At 29.8% G+C, this 20,921-nt stretch overlaps 1 protein-coding gene across 1 annotated transcript; it reads left to right on the top strand.

The window, feature by feature from the left end:
* Window positions 1-72: 72 nt before the first annotated feature.
* LOC139841218 (uncharacterized) lies at window positions 73-19,201 on the top strand. Its single transcript, XM_071831447.1, has 6 exons — window positions 73-337; window positions 16,118-16,562; window positions 16,752-17,578; window positions 17,630-17,953; window positions 18,250-18,687; window positions 18,828-19,201. The coding sequence occupies exons 1-6, from the start codon at window positions 73-75 to the stop codon at window positions 19,199-19,201; spliced, it is 2,673 nt and encodes an 890-aa protein (XP_071687548.1).
* The last annotated feature ends 1,720 nt before the right edge of the window (window positions 19,202-20,921 follow it).

Below are 20,921 nucleotides of genomic sequence, written 5' to 3'. Positions count from 1 at the left end.
CACTAACTCACTGTTTCCTGTTTATTGTTCGTTCATTTAATTTTTTTCATGATATTCCTGTCATTAAACATTATGGGTTTTGGGGTGGGAAAGGAAAGTAAAGTTGGTTGGTTTAAAGGGTTGTGTCGTAGTGTAAAGCCTAATTTTGTGATGCTTCAAGAAACGAAATTGCACACTGTCGATCTAAATTGGGTTCGTGGTCTACGGGGTAACAATAACTGTAACTTTATTCAAAAAGAGATGGTCAGGAAGTCAGGGGGTCAACTAATCATATGGGATGTTGATTGTTTCGATATGACTAACTCATTTATTCATGATCATTGTATTGGGATTCGAGGTAAATAGAAGAACACGGATAAGGAATTCAACATCTTGAATGTTTACGGACCACATGATGATCCCAACAAACTAAAATTGTGGGACTTTCTCCATAATTTAATGTTGAGTAGCAATAATCAGGCTTGGTTAATTGGAGGAGACTTTAATGAGGTTCACAATGTTAACGAAAGATTCAATTGCAATTTTATTGAAGCCAGGGCGAAAAAGTTCAATGATTTTATTGAAAACACCAAGTTAGTTGATATTCCATTGGGGAGACGTATTTTCACACGGGTTAGCGATGATCTAACGACCCGTCCTAATTCATCAGGATGAATACATTACATTTGGTTACATCGCGAGGTATTTGACCTCTATATGATACATTTTACAAACATTGCATTCATTTTTAAAAGACAAACTTTCTTTGCATCGAAAGTTGACGGCATGCATACCATTTCATAATATATCCAACTATAATTGACTTAATAATAATCTTGATAAATTCAACGACTCGAATGCAACGTCTTTTGAAATATGTCATGAAAGACTCCAAATAATATCTCTAGAATGAGCAAATGCACAGCGGAAGATTTCTTTCATACCTGAGAATAAATATGCTTTCAAGTGTCAACCAAAAGGTTGGTGAGTTCGTAGGTTTATCATAAAACAATAAAATTCATCATTTTGATAGACCACAAGATTTAAATGTTGCATGGTACAAATGGGCCCGAATCCTACACCCACCTGTAATGTACATGCGATATCTTTTAAATACAGTACACCTTTCTCGTGTACAAAATCCATTTTTCATAAATCTTAGTAACCGTACACATATCTCGTGTATAAAATATAATACACATAACCTGTGTATAAAAATCATTCTCTCGATACATAACATTCACATCAATTGGTGGCAATTATCATGTCCACATAATTCAATGGTGGCAATTATCATGTCCACATAATTCAATGGTGGCAATTATCATGTCCACATAATTCAATGGTGGCAATTATCATGTCCACATAATTCAATGGTGGCAATTATCATGTCCACATAATTCAATAATATTTCACAGAACTTCTGTCTGCATAATAATTCATTCGAGGAATGTTTTACTTGTGTCTATCTCGTCAAACATTTATAAAAACATTTCATGTATTCGCAGTTCAAAATATATTTCAAAAGCATTTAATAAAGTAGTTGTAAAAACAGCACATGTATTCTCAGTCCTTAAAATTTAAAGAGTAAAAGGGAATCAAATGAACTCACAATACTGTATTTTGTAGTAAAAATACATATGACGACATTGAACAATGTAGGATTTGGCCTCGGATTCATGAACCTATATCATTCTTATATATATTAACACATATAATCGTAATCGAGCAAGTTTGGTATTATTATCAATTGTTATTTTAGTAATTTGTATGTTTCATTAATAACTAAATTATCTATATTTCTTTTATATACTTTAGATAGATAGTTAATATTTATTATGAAAATGTTATTGTTGTTATGTGATATGTATTAAATATATTCTTATATAGTTATTTATTTGGTAAAATAATATCAATAATAATAATATAATTTTTGATATAATGATAATAATAATAATAGTAGTAATAATAATAACTATAATAAACATAAAAATAATAATTTTTCCAATAATTATAATAATAATAAAAGTGATAACAATAATAAAAATGATAATTTTAATATTTTTAATAATAAAAATGATAATAATAATGGTAGTAATGATAACGATACTTAATAATTTTAACAATAATAATAATGATCATACTAGTTTTAATACCATTATAGATTTAAAATAATGATACTTTTAGTAATAATGATAATAATAATACTTTATAATTAAAATTTACTACTAATCATAATCATATCAACAATATTAACAATGATAATATTAATACCTATGTTAATGATAACGATAATAATTCTATGATTTTATTAATACCACTTTTATTAATCTTGCTAAGATAACTATAATAATACTACCTAAATGATAACCTTACAAATAATAATTACATTAATAATACTTATAAGATTAATAATAATAATAATAATAATAATAATAATAATAATAATAATAATAATAATAATAATAATAATAATAATAATAATAATAATAATAATAATAATAATAATAATAATAATAATAATTACACTACTTATAATTATGCTAATAATAATAATAATACTAATACTTATAATACTTGTAATAATTATGATAAATGAATAATAATAATAATAATAATAATAACAATAACAATAATAATAATAATAATAATAATAATAATAATAATAATAATAATAATAATAATAATAATAATAATAATAATAATAATAATAATAATAATAATAATAATAATAATAACAATATCAAAATTAGAAATGAAAACTACCTTAAGAAACCCTTTAAAAAGAAAAATTGCCTCAAGCCAGGATTGAACCCGCGACCTCTCGAATACCCAACAACACCCACGACCACTCTTCTGTTCTTATTTATCTGATGTTATATAACCCGAATTATTTATAACCCGTATTATTTGTTCATCTTCTTCTTCTTGTCCACCATTAATAAAAATCCAACCAATTCTTAACCGCGAACTACAAATCGTTTTAGGACTTGATATTAATTTATAAAAAACATAAGTTGGATCATTTAGCTAATCAAAAAACAACAACAAAAAATAAAAAAAAAAACAATCAGCAAGGCTGTTGTCGCTGTTTATAAAAAAAAATTGTTTTCGATTTTAAACACGTTTTAGCTAATACTTGCAACATGAATTGTGTTTCAAATAATTCATAGAAAATTTCTTAATCATTAATTTTGACTGACTTGATCTATAAAACTTCAATTTGATCTTACAATGACATTTGACTTTTTTTCCTAAAAACTTTGACTCCACAATTCGAGATCATTAGGAAGAATTAATGTTTGTAATTTTGCAGATAGTTCAACTATACGTATCCTAACACATCTGCATTCTTAGATTTTGAAAATTGATTAAAAATCGAAATATGGTATAAAAAAAAAAGTTCAAGAACAGAGGACCTTGCTTTTGATTTTTGAAATATCTGTTTTTCTTTTTACGAATTGCAGTTGTAGAGTTATATAATGGGATTGAATACCTGATATGGCAGCTAAAATCTTTCCTAATTGTTTTGTAGTGGGATGGTGGTCGACATGTAGTACTATTAAGAACAGAAGAAGAAATAAATAAAAGAGATAAAAATCTGTTTAATTGAATTCTTACACTAAATGATTCTTGATGTTCAACGACAATAGCTAGAAAACAAGATTACATATTGTTGATGTGGATGTGTAACGATTTCATTATTTATCTGTATATGCATATAACAGTATTCATATATCTATCCGCATATGTATTTGTATATATACATATATAGAACGTATTTTATATATATGTATATGTATTTATATATATAACTATATTTATATATATGTCTGTATTTATATAAATTATATATTAGGTATATATATATATATATATATATATATATATATATATATATATATATATATATATATATATATATATATATATATATAAGGAACATAATAATATTAATTACACAAATATTATAATATAATCTTAATGAAACAATTAATAATAATATTTATAATAATAACACCAAAATAATACTAATAATAATAATACTATTAATGATGATACTCAATAATAATAAGGATTATAATAATTAATGATAATAATCATAATACTATATTAATTATAATAATTATTTATATTATTAATGATATGAATATTATTAGTAATAATATTATAATAATTTATATATATCAAGTTTCCTATTTGTATGTTATATTGATAATACTAATTTTGATATTAATACTGAAAATAATAATAATATTACTATGACATTTATTTCTAACTTGTAATTACATTTAATTTATTAATTATGTAATAATTATATTATATATGATATGATAATATTTATTGAATATTTAATATTTATATATTTCATATATTTTACAATATAATAGTTATAAATAGAAATCATATATATATATATATATATATATATATATATATATATATATATATATATATATATATATATATATATATATCCTAATAGAACTTAATTATTTTATTTATTATTTTTACATTTTAATTCTAATGATTCATTTATATTTTATTATTTTCAATACCCTCCTTTATATATTTATTTAGATATATATATATATATATATATATATATATATATATATATATATATATATATATATATATATATATTACAACACTTGTTCGTGAATCGTCCGGAATAGTCAAGGGTTAAATAGATATATGAAATAGTTCAAAACTTTCGAGACTTAACATTACAGCCTTTGCTTTTCATGTCGGAAGCATTAATTATACAAAGATTAAGTTTAAATTTAGTCGGAAATTTCTGGGTCGTCACAGTACCTACCCGTTAAAGAAATTTCATTCCGAAATTTGAGTGAGGTGGTCATGGCTAACAATAAAAATGTTTTCATGACGAATATGAGTTGATAAATAGAGTTTTATTATCATTGAGTAATATGGATAAAACAATTCGATTATTCGAAGAGCACGAATGAAGTTATCACAAAAGATTGAAATAAGAAAAGTAAAGAGTCGTCTTAACTTTTGACGGAGTCAGGGTTAAATTTAGAAAATAAGGTGCGTCTTAACTTTTGACTTTGTCTTAGTTGAATTCTAGAATTCAAGGGATTTAAAGAAAATCTTCGAAATCTAAAAGATTTTATTCTTCGGTGAATAAATCAAGATCTCTATAATTAAATACGGTGATCTGCCTCGATTACTCTGTCTGATATTCCCATTATAAATTAAACTTTTTCTGTTCCATTATTTTCACCATTCCTATACTTTATTTCTTAGTTCATACATCCAAAAGATTGTGTAAATACTTAATCCCGTTCTAATCCTTGATATCTTCCTAATTTTCATTTTTGTCATCCTTCTTTTCAATCTTCCACCAGCAAAATCTGTTTACTTCTACTATTACCTTGGGGTGATACTATTCTTAATTCTACCGTGTCTTTATATTGTTATTCGTATTAATATCCACGGTTTGTAATTTCTGTGTTGTTATTGGGTTTTATATCTTCCCTTATATTTCGAAGTCCCTGCTTCTCTCTTCTATAATCATTGTCATCCACAGTTAATGCTCTCTTTTATTTGCTGCGATTTATACTCCTATTTCTATTTCGGAGTTCCATTCTTTTGCTTTCTCTCTGCAAATAATGGTCCAGAATTCATAGGTATGGAGTTTCGAATGAACATGACTAATGTTCTAAGAAAGAAATGGTAATAGCACAATCTGACTTGTCAAATTACCAGAATTCAAGGGAAAATATAGGACTATCGAGAAAATATGTTCTTGATGTGTTTATAGATTAGATAGAATGTAAGAGTCGTATAACATGGTACATGATGATGTTATGATATGTGAATCATCACGTTCCATTAAAAACTCAGCATGACTTACTGTAATATAATCACGTTGATCAAGTGTATTATATTATTCTAACTCATGCATCAATTTCCAACACTACTTCAAAAACATTCATAGTTTAAACTCAAAAGTTTACAGAATATAGAAACTAACAGTTTCTTATATGATGTAATACTGATAGCGCGAAGAGATTAATGATTTCAGATAAGAATAGTTATGAAAATATCTTCAGAAATATGGAGGATATTTATAATGAAAGATATGATGATATCTTAGAATATCTAAGATCAGAGAATGATAAAGAATATTGTCCGCAAGGGTTTAGAGTAAGGAGCAAGGCATTTGCTAAAGACTTCAACAGATACAGAATCATTTGGATTCTTTATGTACAAGTTTAGTCCTTGTGATTTGTTCAGAGTCTCCTTCATGGTTTGCTCAATTCATTTTTCAGTATCCAAATCTTTGAGCTTTTTCAACACTTCATTCTTTATCATCAAACTTTTGACTGTTAAGGCAGTCTTCAGTTTTCACTGCTTCATCAGCTTTTTCAAAAGTTGAAGTATCGATTCGCAAACTGGGTGCTTTTCAGAATGGAAGACCATAATTCTAAGAGATAAATGTTATATGTATACATATAACTGTTGTTGTAGAATTGTTGCGAGATTCAAAATACTGATTGCTGATTCCCGATAATTGGTATGGCAATTATTGTTACGGGATGTAGATGAGTATATGATAGAGTTTTAATGAACAAATATAATGGTTCTTCGGAGAGTCTTAAGCTAATGAGTAATGGAGTTTGTAGAGACCCGTCCTAATCCATCTGGACGAAGTCCATATCGATTACAAACGATTCACACTAGTTGATTACATCGCGAGGTACTTGACCTCTATATGATACATTTTACAAACACTGCATTCGTTTTTAAAAGACAAACTTGCTTTACATCGAAAGTTGACGACACGCATACCATTTCATAATATATCCAACTATAATAGACTTAATAATAATCTTGATGAACTCAATGACTTGAATGCAACGTCTTTTGAAATATGTCATGAATAACTCCAAGTAATATCTTTAAAATGATCAAATGCACAGTGGAAGATTTCTTTCGTACCTGAGAATAAACATGCTTTCAAATGTCAACCAAAAGGTTGGTGAGTTCATTAGTTTAACATAAATAATCATTTCCATCATTTTAATAGACCACAAGATTTTCATTTTTAGTTCTCATAAATAAACGTCCCATGCATAGAGACAAAAAATAATCATTCATATGGATTGAACACCTGGTAACCGACATTCACAATATGCATATAAGAATATCCCCATCATTCCGGGATCCTCCTTTGGACATGATATAAATTTAGAAGTACTAAAGCATCCGGTACTTTGGATGGGGCTTGTTGGGCCCGATAGATCTATCTTTAGGATTCGCGTCAATTAGTAGATCGGTTTACTAATTCTTAGGTTACCAAGCAAAAAGGGGCATATTCGGCTTCGATCATTCAACCATATAATGTAGTTTCGATTACTTGTGTCTATTTCGTAAAACAGTTATAAAAGCGCATGTATTCTCAGTCTCAAAAATATATATTGCAAAAGCATTTAAAAAGGGAGTAATGAAACTCACCTAATGTATTTTGTAGTAAAAATACATATGACAATATTGAACAATGCAGGGTTGGCCTCGGATTCACGAACCTATATCAATTATTTATATTAACACATTGTAATCGAACATATTTATTTATTACAATTGTTATCTTAGTAAATTATATGTTTCATTAATAATTTAAATATATCTATTTTACATACTCTAAATAAATAAAATATATAATATAGTTTTATTAAATATATTTTTATGTAACTAACTTTTATTGTAATTATTATGATAGAAATATTGGTAATAATAATAATAATATAATTTTAATAATAATAATGATGATTCTAGTAGTAAAAGTGTTAATAATAATATTGCTATTAAAACTTAATAATAAAAGTAATGTTAATATTAATAATAATACTAATGATATTAGTTGTTATCATAATAATAATAAATGATAATTTTATCCTAATACTTGTATTTGTAAAGATAATAATAATTGTATTACTAATAATCGCAATAACAATATCAATAATAATAATACTAATAACAATAACAATAATAATGATAATAACAAAAAGGGTGGTGACTACCTCAATAATAAGCTCCAAAAAAGAAAATAAAATGTCATTGCCCGGGATCGAACCCGCGACCTCTCATTCACCGAAAACACCCTTAAACCACTCATCCGTTCCATTTTATCTTATATAATCTCATATGTAATTTCATATAAACCGAAATTGATTCTATCCCTAGTCTGCCATCGGCCCAACTGCACAACTCTCGGCCCAACTACAATAAATCATTTACGACCCAATACCCCACCTTTGCCAACAGCCCAGCTAAAAAAATAATACATTTGTCTATGCCAAGGTTCGAACCAGGGACCTCTCGATAAACAAACACCACCCCAAACCACACCTCCATCCTAAACTTTCTGAGATACTTAAAACATTTAATTCTTTATTACATAGGGGCTGTTTATCATCATCATCATTCGGTATTATCATCAATCATCATCATCAAACATTCACGCCTCATATTCATCGTGATATCGCCTTCATCAAAGTATTATCATCATCTATCATCACCGTTTCCTAATCATATTATAATCATCGTTATTTATCAACATCAACCATCATCTTTATCATCATACCATCTGTTATCATCATCATCATTGTATCATAACCCATCGTCATCATCATCAAACAATCTCCATCGTTCATCTTCTCCCCCCTCCATCACCATCGTACCTAAACATCATCATTTACTTCGTTGTTTTAATATAAACAGAAACGGGAAAAGCACTGCAGCAGCAGTCTGTTTAGCGAAGAGAGAGAAAGAAAAATGGCGGGTGGTGGTTTACGGTTGTTTTGCACTGGCCTGTGTTTGTTCGATCGGGCATTAACAAAAATAGAATTTGCTGCTGTAGCAGCGACAGTAGGAAAAAGAAACAAAAATAAAAACGGGAATGATCTAGAAGGAAAGGGAAAAAAAAATATAGTGAGGTGATGGTGGACTTACGGTGGTGATGATGGTTGTTGTTATGATTAGGGTGGATCATGATGGTATTGGCTTCTCAAAGTGATGGTGACAATGGCGGTTTTGGTTGATCACGACAAGAACAAACAACAACAACAACAACAAAAAAATGAAACAGTTTCAAATATTAAGGTGATGATGATGGTTTGATGGTGGTTTTATTGTTGAAGGTGGTGGCGTGTGTTGTATGCTGTAGTGATGCTCCGGTGGTGACTGGTGGTGGCCGATTCTGGTAGCCGGTGGTTTCCTTTTCTCCCTCTCTTTGATACTCATTCACACCTATATAGATATATGTTATGTATTATATATAATATTTATTATTAATAATAATTATATTATATTAATTAACAAGAGAATTATTGAAATAGTAATCTGTGTACATGTGAATTTTCTTCTGCCGACACTTCTTCACGGAAAGCTATATCGTGTCCATTGCTAAACAGTTAATGTATAAAAGTGTCCCTAAAAATCCCAAATTTTTAGATTAAATATATTTAATTATTTCACTCATTAACTTTTTGAAACCTGATCAAAAAGATTCGATAATTATTTATTTTCTGTTCCAATTTATATGTACGGAGTACTAATATTTAACCTTAAAAAGGTAAAAATATATTTAACAAATCTAAAATCTTCGTAATCAATTTACATTCCAACTTTTATTTCAATCCCTCATGAACATGTACTATATCTATATTAAAACTAACAAAATGTCAACCGAGTGTTACTGACGTTTACTAATTAAGCTCGAAATCATTCATATTTCATTTTCTCTCTATATATATATAATCAGTTTTTAAATAACAAGTTTTACCACATAATATATGTTATATATTTTTAAACAAATAGATTTAATATTATTTTTATATATTTACAAGTAGTATTTATACATATATATATATATATATATATATATATATATATATATATATATATATATATATATATATATATATATATATATATATATAATAATAGTTTTCATTATATCTCATATTATTTTATATATTTATTTCTCAAAATTAAATCATATATTATATCAAATAATATTTCAAATTATTATTATATATATATACTTCAATATATATGAAACTATTTACAACTAATTGTTCATGAATCGTCAAGAATGGTCAAAGGGTAAATGCATATATGAACACAGTTCAAAGTTTTTGAGATTTCAATATTACAGACTTTGCTTATCGTGTCGGAAACAAATAAAGATTAAGTTTAAATTTGGTCGGAAATTCTCGGGTCATCACAGAGTTGCTGGTAAGTTTACTGTTAATGTGGTGGGATATAAATGGTTCCCCGATAACGATAACGAAAGGAAACTGATATATCACAGTTATAATAAGGCTAATCCGAATGAAAGTCGAAATTGTCTTGTTGGAGCTGTGACAAAATTGGCTAATTTGAAAAGGGATTGTACGGCTATTTTCGGTAATAACACTGCCAAAGGAGCTAGCACAGATACGTGTTAAACGTTTACTCAGGTTCCAAGTATTTTTCAGGTGCATAACTATATGCATCAATCTTTTCTTCCGTAGATGAAGTGCGGTTGATTCATCCTCTCGATTGAGGTGTTTTCAAGAATCATGAAAGGTTTGAACGCAGATTGTAATCTTCAAGATTCAAATGAGGTTTAAGATGAAATCAAGTGACAACTTGAAGAAATGTTTAGTTTCATATGTTATAATCAATATTTTAATTCATTTTAACTGTCCAATGTTATTAGTCCACAGTTAGCAGTCCACAATTAGTAGTTCAACAATTCATATATAGGTTGACATATAATATTTGAATTAATTAATACGTGTCGTGACCCGTTATATACATGTCTCAGACTCAGTCACAACTCAAAGTATATATATTATTGTAGAATCAACCTCAACCATGTATAGCAAACTCGAACATTACTGCATATAGAGTGTCTATGGTTATTCCAAATAATATATATAGATGCGTCGATATGATATGTCAAAACCTTGTATACGTGTCCCGATATTTAAAGTGCGTAAAATAAATAACAGAAATTAAATGACGATAAATAAAATTGCGAGAATTAAAATTGCGATAAATAAATTGCGATAAATAAATGTAATAAGGAATTAACAGTTAGCTAGGAACAGTTAGCTAGGATTTTGTTAGCGTGGATTCTTAACAAAATTTCTCATAGTTAATTTGTCTGTTTCTAACAAATTTTATTTTTTGTCAAATGTTTTCTTCATTATGCCACTTGTTGGATTCTGATAGGTAAAAATCCAATATATGAAAATGGTTATTCTGCGATGAACGGATTCGTATATCTGTGGATGTAAGTAGGATAGTAAATGACCGTTGAATCAGATTCGAAGAATGTACAATGTAACTTATTAATGTGAAATCTAAATATTCCTCGGGTATTACCTACCCGTTAAAATATTTTCACCATTAACAGTTTGTACAAAGAATTTTAATTATAATCTTTATGAAAACATATATACATATATATTTTCTTCAAATGTAATCATAGATTTAATGAGTTAATATAATATTAATCTCATCTGCTTTTTGGTTTGAGCTAGAATAAGAAATCTCTAAAACTTTTAGAAACCACATATTCTTCGCAGAATATATCTTCAATGAAGTTATGGATCAATACTTCATCGTTCATTGTTGTTGGTACTCCTTGGTATCTATAGTGCGTATGATATTGATGTTCGAGGTAAAGATTGTGATGTTGAGGTTTGCGCTACGAATGTGGTTGTTGTGGATGGTGGTACTGGTTATGTTGCTGGTGTTGCTGATGCTTGTAACATTTGCACCATATTCTCCAATGCTACTGCCCGAGTACGAAGCTCGTTGACTTCTTCTATTATACCGTGATGATTGTCGGTTCGGACGAGCGGACTAATAAGATCTAAAATTTAAGATAGTATATAATCATGACGAGATACTCTGGAAATGAGAGTGAAAATGGTATTACGAATAGATTCGCCGGTAAGTGCTTCAGGTTCTTCGCCAAGAGGGGAATGTGCGGGATGGAAGGGATCGCCTTCTTCTTGTCTCCAATTATTTAATAGACTACGAACCCATCAGATGAATTGGGGATAGCTGATAGGTTGATTCATTCCGGTCACACTGCTTTCGGAGCTCAAGTGAAACTCCATATTGGAATCCGAGGGACTTGAACTAGTGGCGAGTTCCATTTCATACGATTGAATAAAGGATTTTTCAATATGAAATGATTTCTGGCTATCGGTTGGTATTCTAATTACATAGAATATCTATATATATAGAGCAAAAGATTTCGTAGATTACGGAGGAATTTACGGAATATTCTAGGAAAAGTTTACAGTAACAGATACGCTAAGATATAAATTTGTCTATACACTATTCATGCAATCAATGCAATAAGATATGTCTAGACTAAGAATGATAATCAGGTAATTTCCTAAGGATGATAAGCAGATGATTTCCGACTAGAAATGATAAGCAAAACTTTTGACATGCAGATACGATCGAAGTCCAGACTCATTAATGCATCCTAACAACTGCTAGTTAGACACACTAATGCAAGACCTGGTTCGCTAAGACCACCGCTCTGATACCAACTCTAACGACCCGTCCTAATTCATCAGGACGAATACATTACATTTGGTTACATCGCGAGGTATTTGACCTCTATATGATACATTTTACAAAAAAGACAAACTTTCTTTGCATCGAAAGTTGACGGCATGCATACCATTTCATAATATATCCAACTATAATTGACTTAATAATAATCTTGATAAATTCAACGACTCGAATGCAACGTCTTTTGAAATATGCCATGAATGACTTCAATTAATATCTCTAGAATGAGCAAATGCACAGCGGAAGATTTCTTTCATACCTGAGAATAAACATGCTTTCAAGTGTCAACCAAAAGGTTGGTGAGTTCATAGATTTATCATAAAACAATAAAATTCATCATTTTGATAGACCACAAGATTTAAATGCTGCATGGTACAAATGGGCCCGAATCCTACACCCACCTGTAATGTACATGCTATATCTTTTAAATACAGTACACCTTTCTCGTGTACGAAATCCATTTTTCATAAATCTTAGTAACCGTACACATATCTCGTGTTCAAAATATAATACACATAACCTGTGTATAAAAATTATTCTCTCGATACATAACATTCACATCAATTGGTGTCAATTATCATGTCCACATAATTCAATGGTGGCAATTATCATGTCTACATAATTCAATGGTGGCAATTATCATGTCCACATAATTCAATGGTGGCAATTATCATGTCCATATAATTCAATGGTGGCAATTATCATGTCTACATAATTCAATGGTGGCAATTATCATGTCCACATAATTCAATGGTGGCAATTATCATGTCCACATAATTCAATAATATTCCACAGAACTTCTGTCTGCATAATAATTCATTCGAGGAAGGTTTTGCTTGTGTCTATCTCGTCAAACATTTATAAAAACATTTCATGTATTCGCAGTTCAAAATATATTTCAAAAGCATTTAATAAAGCAGTTGTAAAAACAGCGCGTGTATTCTCAGTCCCAAAAATGTAAAGAGTAAAAGGGAATCAAATGAACTCACAATAATGTATTTTGTAGTAAAAATACATATGACGACATTGAACAATGCAGGGTTTGGCCTCGGATTCACTAACCTATATCATTCATATATATATTAACACATATAATCGTAATCGAGCAAGTTTGGTATTATTATCAATTGTTATTTTAGTAATTTGTATGTTTCATTAATAACTAAATTATCTATATTTCTTTTATATACTTTAGATAGATAGTTAGTATTTATTATGAAAATGTTATTGTTGTTATGTGATATGTATTAAATATATTCTTATATAGTTATTTATTTGGTAAAATAATATCAATAATAATAATATAATTTTTGATATAATGATAATAATAATAGTAGTAATAATAATAACTATAATAACCATTAAAATAATAATTTTTCCAATAATGATAATAATAATAAAATTGATAACAATAATAAAAATGATAATTTTAATATTTTTAATAATAAAAATGATAATAATAATGGTAGTAATGATAACTATACTTAATAATTTTAACAATAATAATAATGATCATACTAGTTTTAATACTATTATAGATTTAAAATAATGATACTTTTAGTAATAATGATAATAATAATAATACTTTATAATTAAAATTTACTACTAATCATAATCATATCAACAATATTAACAATGATAATATTAATACCTATGTTAATGATAACAATAATAATTCTATGAATTTTATTAATACCACTTTTATTAATCTTACTAAGATAACTATAATAATACTACCTAAATGATAACCTTAACAATAATAATTACATTAATAATATTTATAAGATTAATAATAATAATAATAATAATAATAATAATAATAATAATTACACTACTTATAATTATGCTAATAATAATAATACTAATACTTATAATACTTGTAATAATTATGATAAATGAATAATAATAATAATAATAACAATAACAATAATAAGAATAATAATAATAATAATAATAATAATAATAATAATAATAATAATAATAATAATAATAATAATAATAATAATAATAATAATAATAATAATAATAATAATAACAACAATATCAAAATTAGAAATGAAAACTACCTTAAGAAACCCTTTAAAAAGAAAAACTGCCCCAAGCCAGGATTGAACCCGCGACCTCTCGAATACCCAAAAACACCCATGACCAATCTTCTGTTCTTATTTATCTGATGTTATATAACCCGAATTATTTATAACCCGTATTATTTGTTCATCTTCTTCTTCTTGTCCACCATTAATAAAAATCCAACCAATTCTTAACCTCGAACTACAAATCATTTTAGGACTTGATATTAATTTATAAATAACATAAGTTGGATCATTTAGCTAATCAAACAACAACAACAACAACAACAACAACAAAAAAATAAAAATAAAAACGATCAGCAAGGCTACTGTCGCTGTTTATAAAAAAAATTTGTTTTCGATTTTAAACACGTTTTACCTAATTCTTGCAACATGAATTGTGTTTCAAATCATTCATAGAAACTTTCTTAATCATTAATTTCGACTTACTTGATCTATAAAACTTCAATTTGATCTTAGAACGACATTTGACTTTTTTTCCTTAAAACTTTGACTCCACAATTCGAGATCACTAGGAAGAATTAATGTTTGTAATTTTGCAGATAGTTCAACTATACGTATCCTAACACATCTGCATTCTTAGATTTTGAAAATTGATTAAAAATCGAAATATGGTAAAAAAGTTCAAGAACAGAGGACCTTGCTTTTGATTTTTGAAATATCTGTTTTTCTTTTTACGAATTGCAGTTGTAGAGTTATATAATGGGATTGAATACCTGATATGGCAGCTAAAATCGTTCCTAATTTTTTTGTAGTTGGATGGTGGTCGACATGTAGTACTATTAAAACAGAAGAAGAAATAAATAAAAGAGATAAAAATCTTTTTAATTGAATCCGTACACTAAATGATTCTAGATGTTCAACGACAATAGCCAGAAAAGAAGATTACAGATTGTTGATGTGGATGTGTAACGATTTCAGTATTTATCTGTATATGCATATAACAGTAATCATATATCTATCCGCATATGTATTTGTATATATACATATATAGAACGTATTTTATATATATGTATATGTATTTATATATATAACTATATTTATTTATATGTCTGTATTTATATAAATTATATATCAGGTATATATATATATCTATATATTAAATATATAAGGAACATAATAATATTAATTACACAAATATTAAATATATAAGGAACATATAATATAATAATATATATTTACAACACTTGTTCGTGAATCGTCGGGAATAGTCAGGGTTAACTGGATATATGAAATAGTTCAAAACTTTCGAGACACAACATTACAGCTTTTGCTTATCGTGTCCGAAGCATTAATTATACAAAGATTAAGTTTAAATTTAGTCGGAAATTTTCGGGTCGTCACAGATGATGGTCTCAAATTTAGTAAGCTTGATCGATTTCTTGTAAATGATTTTTTCCTTAGTTTGTGGTCATATTTATCGGTAGTTGCATTAGAACGAGGGAAGTCAGACCATTGCCCGATCATTTTAAAGAACGATGTCAGAAACTTTAGGCCGAAACCGATTAAGGTGTTTGATGACTGGCTAGATATCGAAGGTGTCGAGGAATGTATAAAAGAAGTTTGGGCTAAAGAAGTTGGTGGTGGCTCACGTTTAGATTGTCGTTTAAGGAATAAGCTTAAAAAAGCCAAAGTTACTTTAAAGTCAAAGAGTTCACAAAAATTTGGCAATTTAGAGGATGAGATTGAGTTATTTAGATCGATGGCTAATGCGTTTGAACTCCGGGCTAAAGTGGGGCAATTAAATGATGACGAAAGAGTTGAGTGGTTGAATGTTAGGAAGGAATGGTTCCAAAGGGAGAAAATCAAAAGCAACATGTTGAAACAAAAGGCGAGAGTTCGTTGGGTACTCGAAGGTGATGAGAATACTAGGTATTCTCACTCGGTAATAAAAAGGGGTTACAACAAATGCAATATTAGAGGTTTAAGTATTAATGGCGTATGGTGTGAGGATCCTCTTGACATAAAGGAGGCGGCTTACAATCACTTTAAAAACATCTTTAGTGAACGCTCGGGACCCAGATTTAGACTTAATGAGCTAAATTAACCGACTTTATCCAGTGAAGAGGCTTACGGGCTAGAGTTAGCTATCGAGGAGTCAGAGATTGTAGAGGCAATTAATGATTACGGTAGCGAAAAAGCCCCGGGTCTGGATGGTTTCAACTTAAGATTTTTTAAGAAGTTTTGGGATGTGATTAAAGGTGATGTGATAAACGCTATCTCGTGGTTTTGGGAAAAGGGAGAATTTTCGAAAGGTTGTAATGCCTCGTTTGTTACCTTGATTCCTAAAAAGAATGATCCCATCACACTTGGTGACTATAGACCTATAAGCCTAATTAGTAGCTTTTATAAAATAGTTGCCAAAATCCTTTCTAATCAGTTACAGAAGGTAATTCCTAGGCTAGTTGGTTCGGAACAAAGTGCATTCTTAAGAGAAAGGTACATTCTTGATGGCGTTCTTGTTGCAAACGAAACTATTGAATACTTGAAATCAAATAGGAAGAAAGGGCTTATATTTAAGGTTGATTTCGAAAAGGCTTTTGATAGTTTGAATTGGGATTTCCTCCTAGAAGTCATGAGATGTATGGGATTTGGTGAGAGATGGTGTAAGTGGATCCACGCTGGTTTGAAATCGGCTAGTATCTCCATTCTTATCGACGGATCTCCAACCCGTGAGTTCAATCTCGGGCGAGGTGTTCGACAAGGAGATCCGCTATCTCCCTTTCTTTTCATTCTTGCTGCGGAAGGTCTTAATATACTCACCAAAACTGCGGTATCTAGGGGTCTATTTAATGGGGTGGAAGTAGGTAGAGATAAGGTTTTACTTTTGCATTTGCAATATGCAGATGACACGATGTTTCTTGGTGAATGGTCTAAAGTTAATGCACGTAATCTCACTAATATTTTGAAATGCTTTGAATAAGCTTTGGGCTTGAAAGTTAATTTCAACAAGAGTTGTCTTTATGGAGTGGGTGTCAATGCGGGTGAAATTGAGAGTCTAGTTAGACGAATGGGATGCCAAGCCGACAAATTCCCATTTATTTATTTAGGATTGCCTATCGGTGCCAAAATGAAGAAAGTAAAAGATTGGGATCCGGTAATCTTAAAGATTAAGAAGAGACTTTCGGAATGGAAAATGCGTTCGATGTCCTTTGGTGGACGGTTGGTTCTCCTAAAATCGGTGCTCAATAGTCTTCCATTGTATTATTTCATGCTCTTCCGTGCTCCACCTTGTGTGCTTAAAATCCTTGAGAGTGTGAGACGTAATTTTTTCTGGGGCGGGGATCTTTCGGGTAATAAAATTTCATGGGTTAATTGGAAGACCACTTGCTTAACTTACGTGTGTGTGTGGGGGGGGGGGGGGGGCTAAACATCGAGTCGTTCAAAAGCAAAAATCTTGCTCTTTTGGCCAAGTGATGGTGGAGGTTTAAAACCGAAGCCAATTGCTTATGGGTTAAAATTATTCGGAGTATTTATGGAATTGACGGTGGCTTGAGGTTGGGAGGTGGGCTTGCTCGCCTCTCGACTTCCGGTACTTGGAACAACATTATTTATGCAGGTTCTCAAATTGAAGGCCTAAATATCCCTTTCTTAAGTTCGTTCAAGAGATCGATAGGAGACGGTAGCTCTACGGAATTTTGGAACGAAGTTTGGTGCGGTTCGGAGAGTTTCAAAAACATGTTTCCCAGGTTGTACAGGCTTGAAACAAACAAGAATATTGTGATTTTTGGGCGGATAAAACAGTGGCAGCAGCATGATATGGGTTCGGGTCAGTCAAGTGGCAATTCGGGTCCAACAGGTCAGCACCATTTTCGTGAACAGGCTATTAGTTTAGGTGATTATTCGGAGGCAGAGGGCGAAGGAGATTCAGCTGGTCAGTCTAATATTACTCGTCATAGCCGAGAAGGTCAGCCTTGTGGAGGTTTGGATAATTCGGGTTCGTCACTTATTCGCTTCGAATGGGAATGGTCAAGAGAACCCACAGGGCGTACAGCGGGTGAATTCGAGGAATTGAACAACTTGCTAAGATTAATCTCCTTTGATTTTAATCAACAAATGTCATGGAATTGGGCACTTGCAGTAATGGTATGCTCGCGGTAAAAACACTCTCGAAACTCATTGATTTGGTGTTACTAGGCAGCGGGTCTCATTCGGCACAAGAGACATTAAGAAACAATCTCATGCCAAAGAAAATCGAGGACTTTATATGGAGGGTATTGGAAAAAATATTACCGGTTCGGATCGAACTTGACAAAAAAGGCATTGACTTACATAGTATTCGGTGTCCCATTTGCGATGACGGTCTTGAATCGATTGATCATGCCTTATTCGAATGCAAGTTTTCATCGGATGTGTGGACTCGTGTTCTCAAATGGTGGAACTCCAACACCAACATAAACTCTCCCGATTTACTTCGGGGAAAATCTTCTCACAATATGTCCTCACTTGGCTCAAAAATTTGGCAAGCCGTGGAGTGGATATGCGCTTATTTCGATATGGAGGAATCGTAACTCTTTAGTGTTTCAAGACAAAAGTAGTATCTCACCGGTGGTTCTTAATGAGATTCAAGCGAAATCTTTCGAATGGATCTCGGCAAGAATCAAAGGCGTTTATATCGATTGGCATAGTTGGTTAGTTAGTCCTTATTTGTATGTAAACGCTTAATCGCTTAGGTAGTAATCTTTGCTTCCTAAAATGGGTATAGGTTCAGTGATGTCACTTGAATAGGTTCGTTGTTGTAAAATGGTATATCCGATGCTTGTGGATGTACCAATGTTGTACTCTTCATATTTATAATATTATTACCTTGCCTTTCAAAAAAAAAAAAAAATGGCGAAAGAGGCCTCCTTGCATTGCCCAACTAGAGCGAAAAGCCTTATTACGTTGCGGCCCTAAGTAGCTATATATATATATATATATATATATATATATATATATATATATATATATATATATATATATATATAAGAGGGAAGTAACCAATCGGGGGGAAGCGGGGGGAAGCAACAAATTTTTTTTTCGTTTTTTGAAAAAACTTTGTTCACGAACATTATAGATGAGATGAAAATATGAACATTTAGTAGAGACACTTTGTGATAAATGTTTTTATTTTGGCGGGAAAACGCTCGAAGAAGTAATATATAACAATTATCGTGTTTTTCGAGCGTATGTTGAGGTTTTAGCTATTGGGGTTTAGATATTAGGGTTTATAGGGTTTAGATATTAGGGTTTAGAAATTTAGGGTTTAGGGTTTAGATTTAGGGTTTAGATTTAGGATTTAGATCGAGTCATAAACCCAAAACACCAAACCCTAAACCCTAAACTCTAAACCGGGCTAAATTTTACTTCACAAAACATGAAGAAAAAAAACGCTCATATTCTTCACGAACAATATTATCTTGAATGTTATTTTTGTCGATCGTTTTACCGCATAAATAATAACATTCATCACGAAGTGTCTCTTCTAAATGTTCATATTTTCGTGTGATCTTGATGCCGGAAAAAAAGAATTCCAAAAAAACGGAAAAAAAAAAATTTGCTTCCCCCGCTTCCCCCCGATTGGTTACTTCCCCATTGATCCTGCCCATATATATATATATATATATATATATATATATATATATATATATATATATATATATATATATATATATATATATATATATATATATATGCATTCGCAAGTATTAACCTTTGGTTTAGATACGTTAGGATGTTACATCAAGTGGATTATGTGTATAGTTGAGTGAAGATTTATTTTAAGAACAATAATTTGTAATTAAGGTGGTTATTTATGTTGTCATTTTCTCTAAAATCGGTATATTAACAACTTTGAAATTTTTTTAAAACATATAAATACATGCAAACATAAAGCCATAATAAATTTCAATTCACGAGTAGGATCATATATCTCTTGGATTTCTTAAAAACCGATCCACAATTCACAATACAATTTTCAATTCACGGGTAGGATTTTTTGGAAACCACATAAACCTATCACCTATTCCACAAATACCTAAAAACACAAAGGGACTATAATTGTCATCCCCACAAAACTCCAAGGGTAAAAATAGTCAAATCACCACCCTGTTTTTCCTTTAAAAAGGAGTTGCATTTTTTGTAAAGCCCATGCAAATACTACTACTAAAAGCTAAAGAAATCAAACAGTCTCAAACCAATTTAATGATCATGGAATTAGCCAAAAACACTAGCCCCGATGTTGTTACAACG

Source organism: Rutidosis leptorrhynchoides, chromosome 4 (genome assembly GCF_046630445.1).
Source record: "Rutidosis leptorrhynchoides isolate AG116_Rl617_1_P2 chromosome 4, CSIRO_AGI_Rlap_v1, whole genome shotgun sequence".
NCBI lineage: Eukaryota > Viridiplantae > Streptophyta > Magnoliopsida > Asterales > Asteraceae > Rutidosis > Rutidosis leptorrhynchoides.
This window is presented reverse-complemented; position numbering and strand designations above follow the sequence as displayed.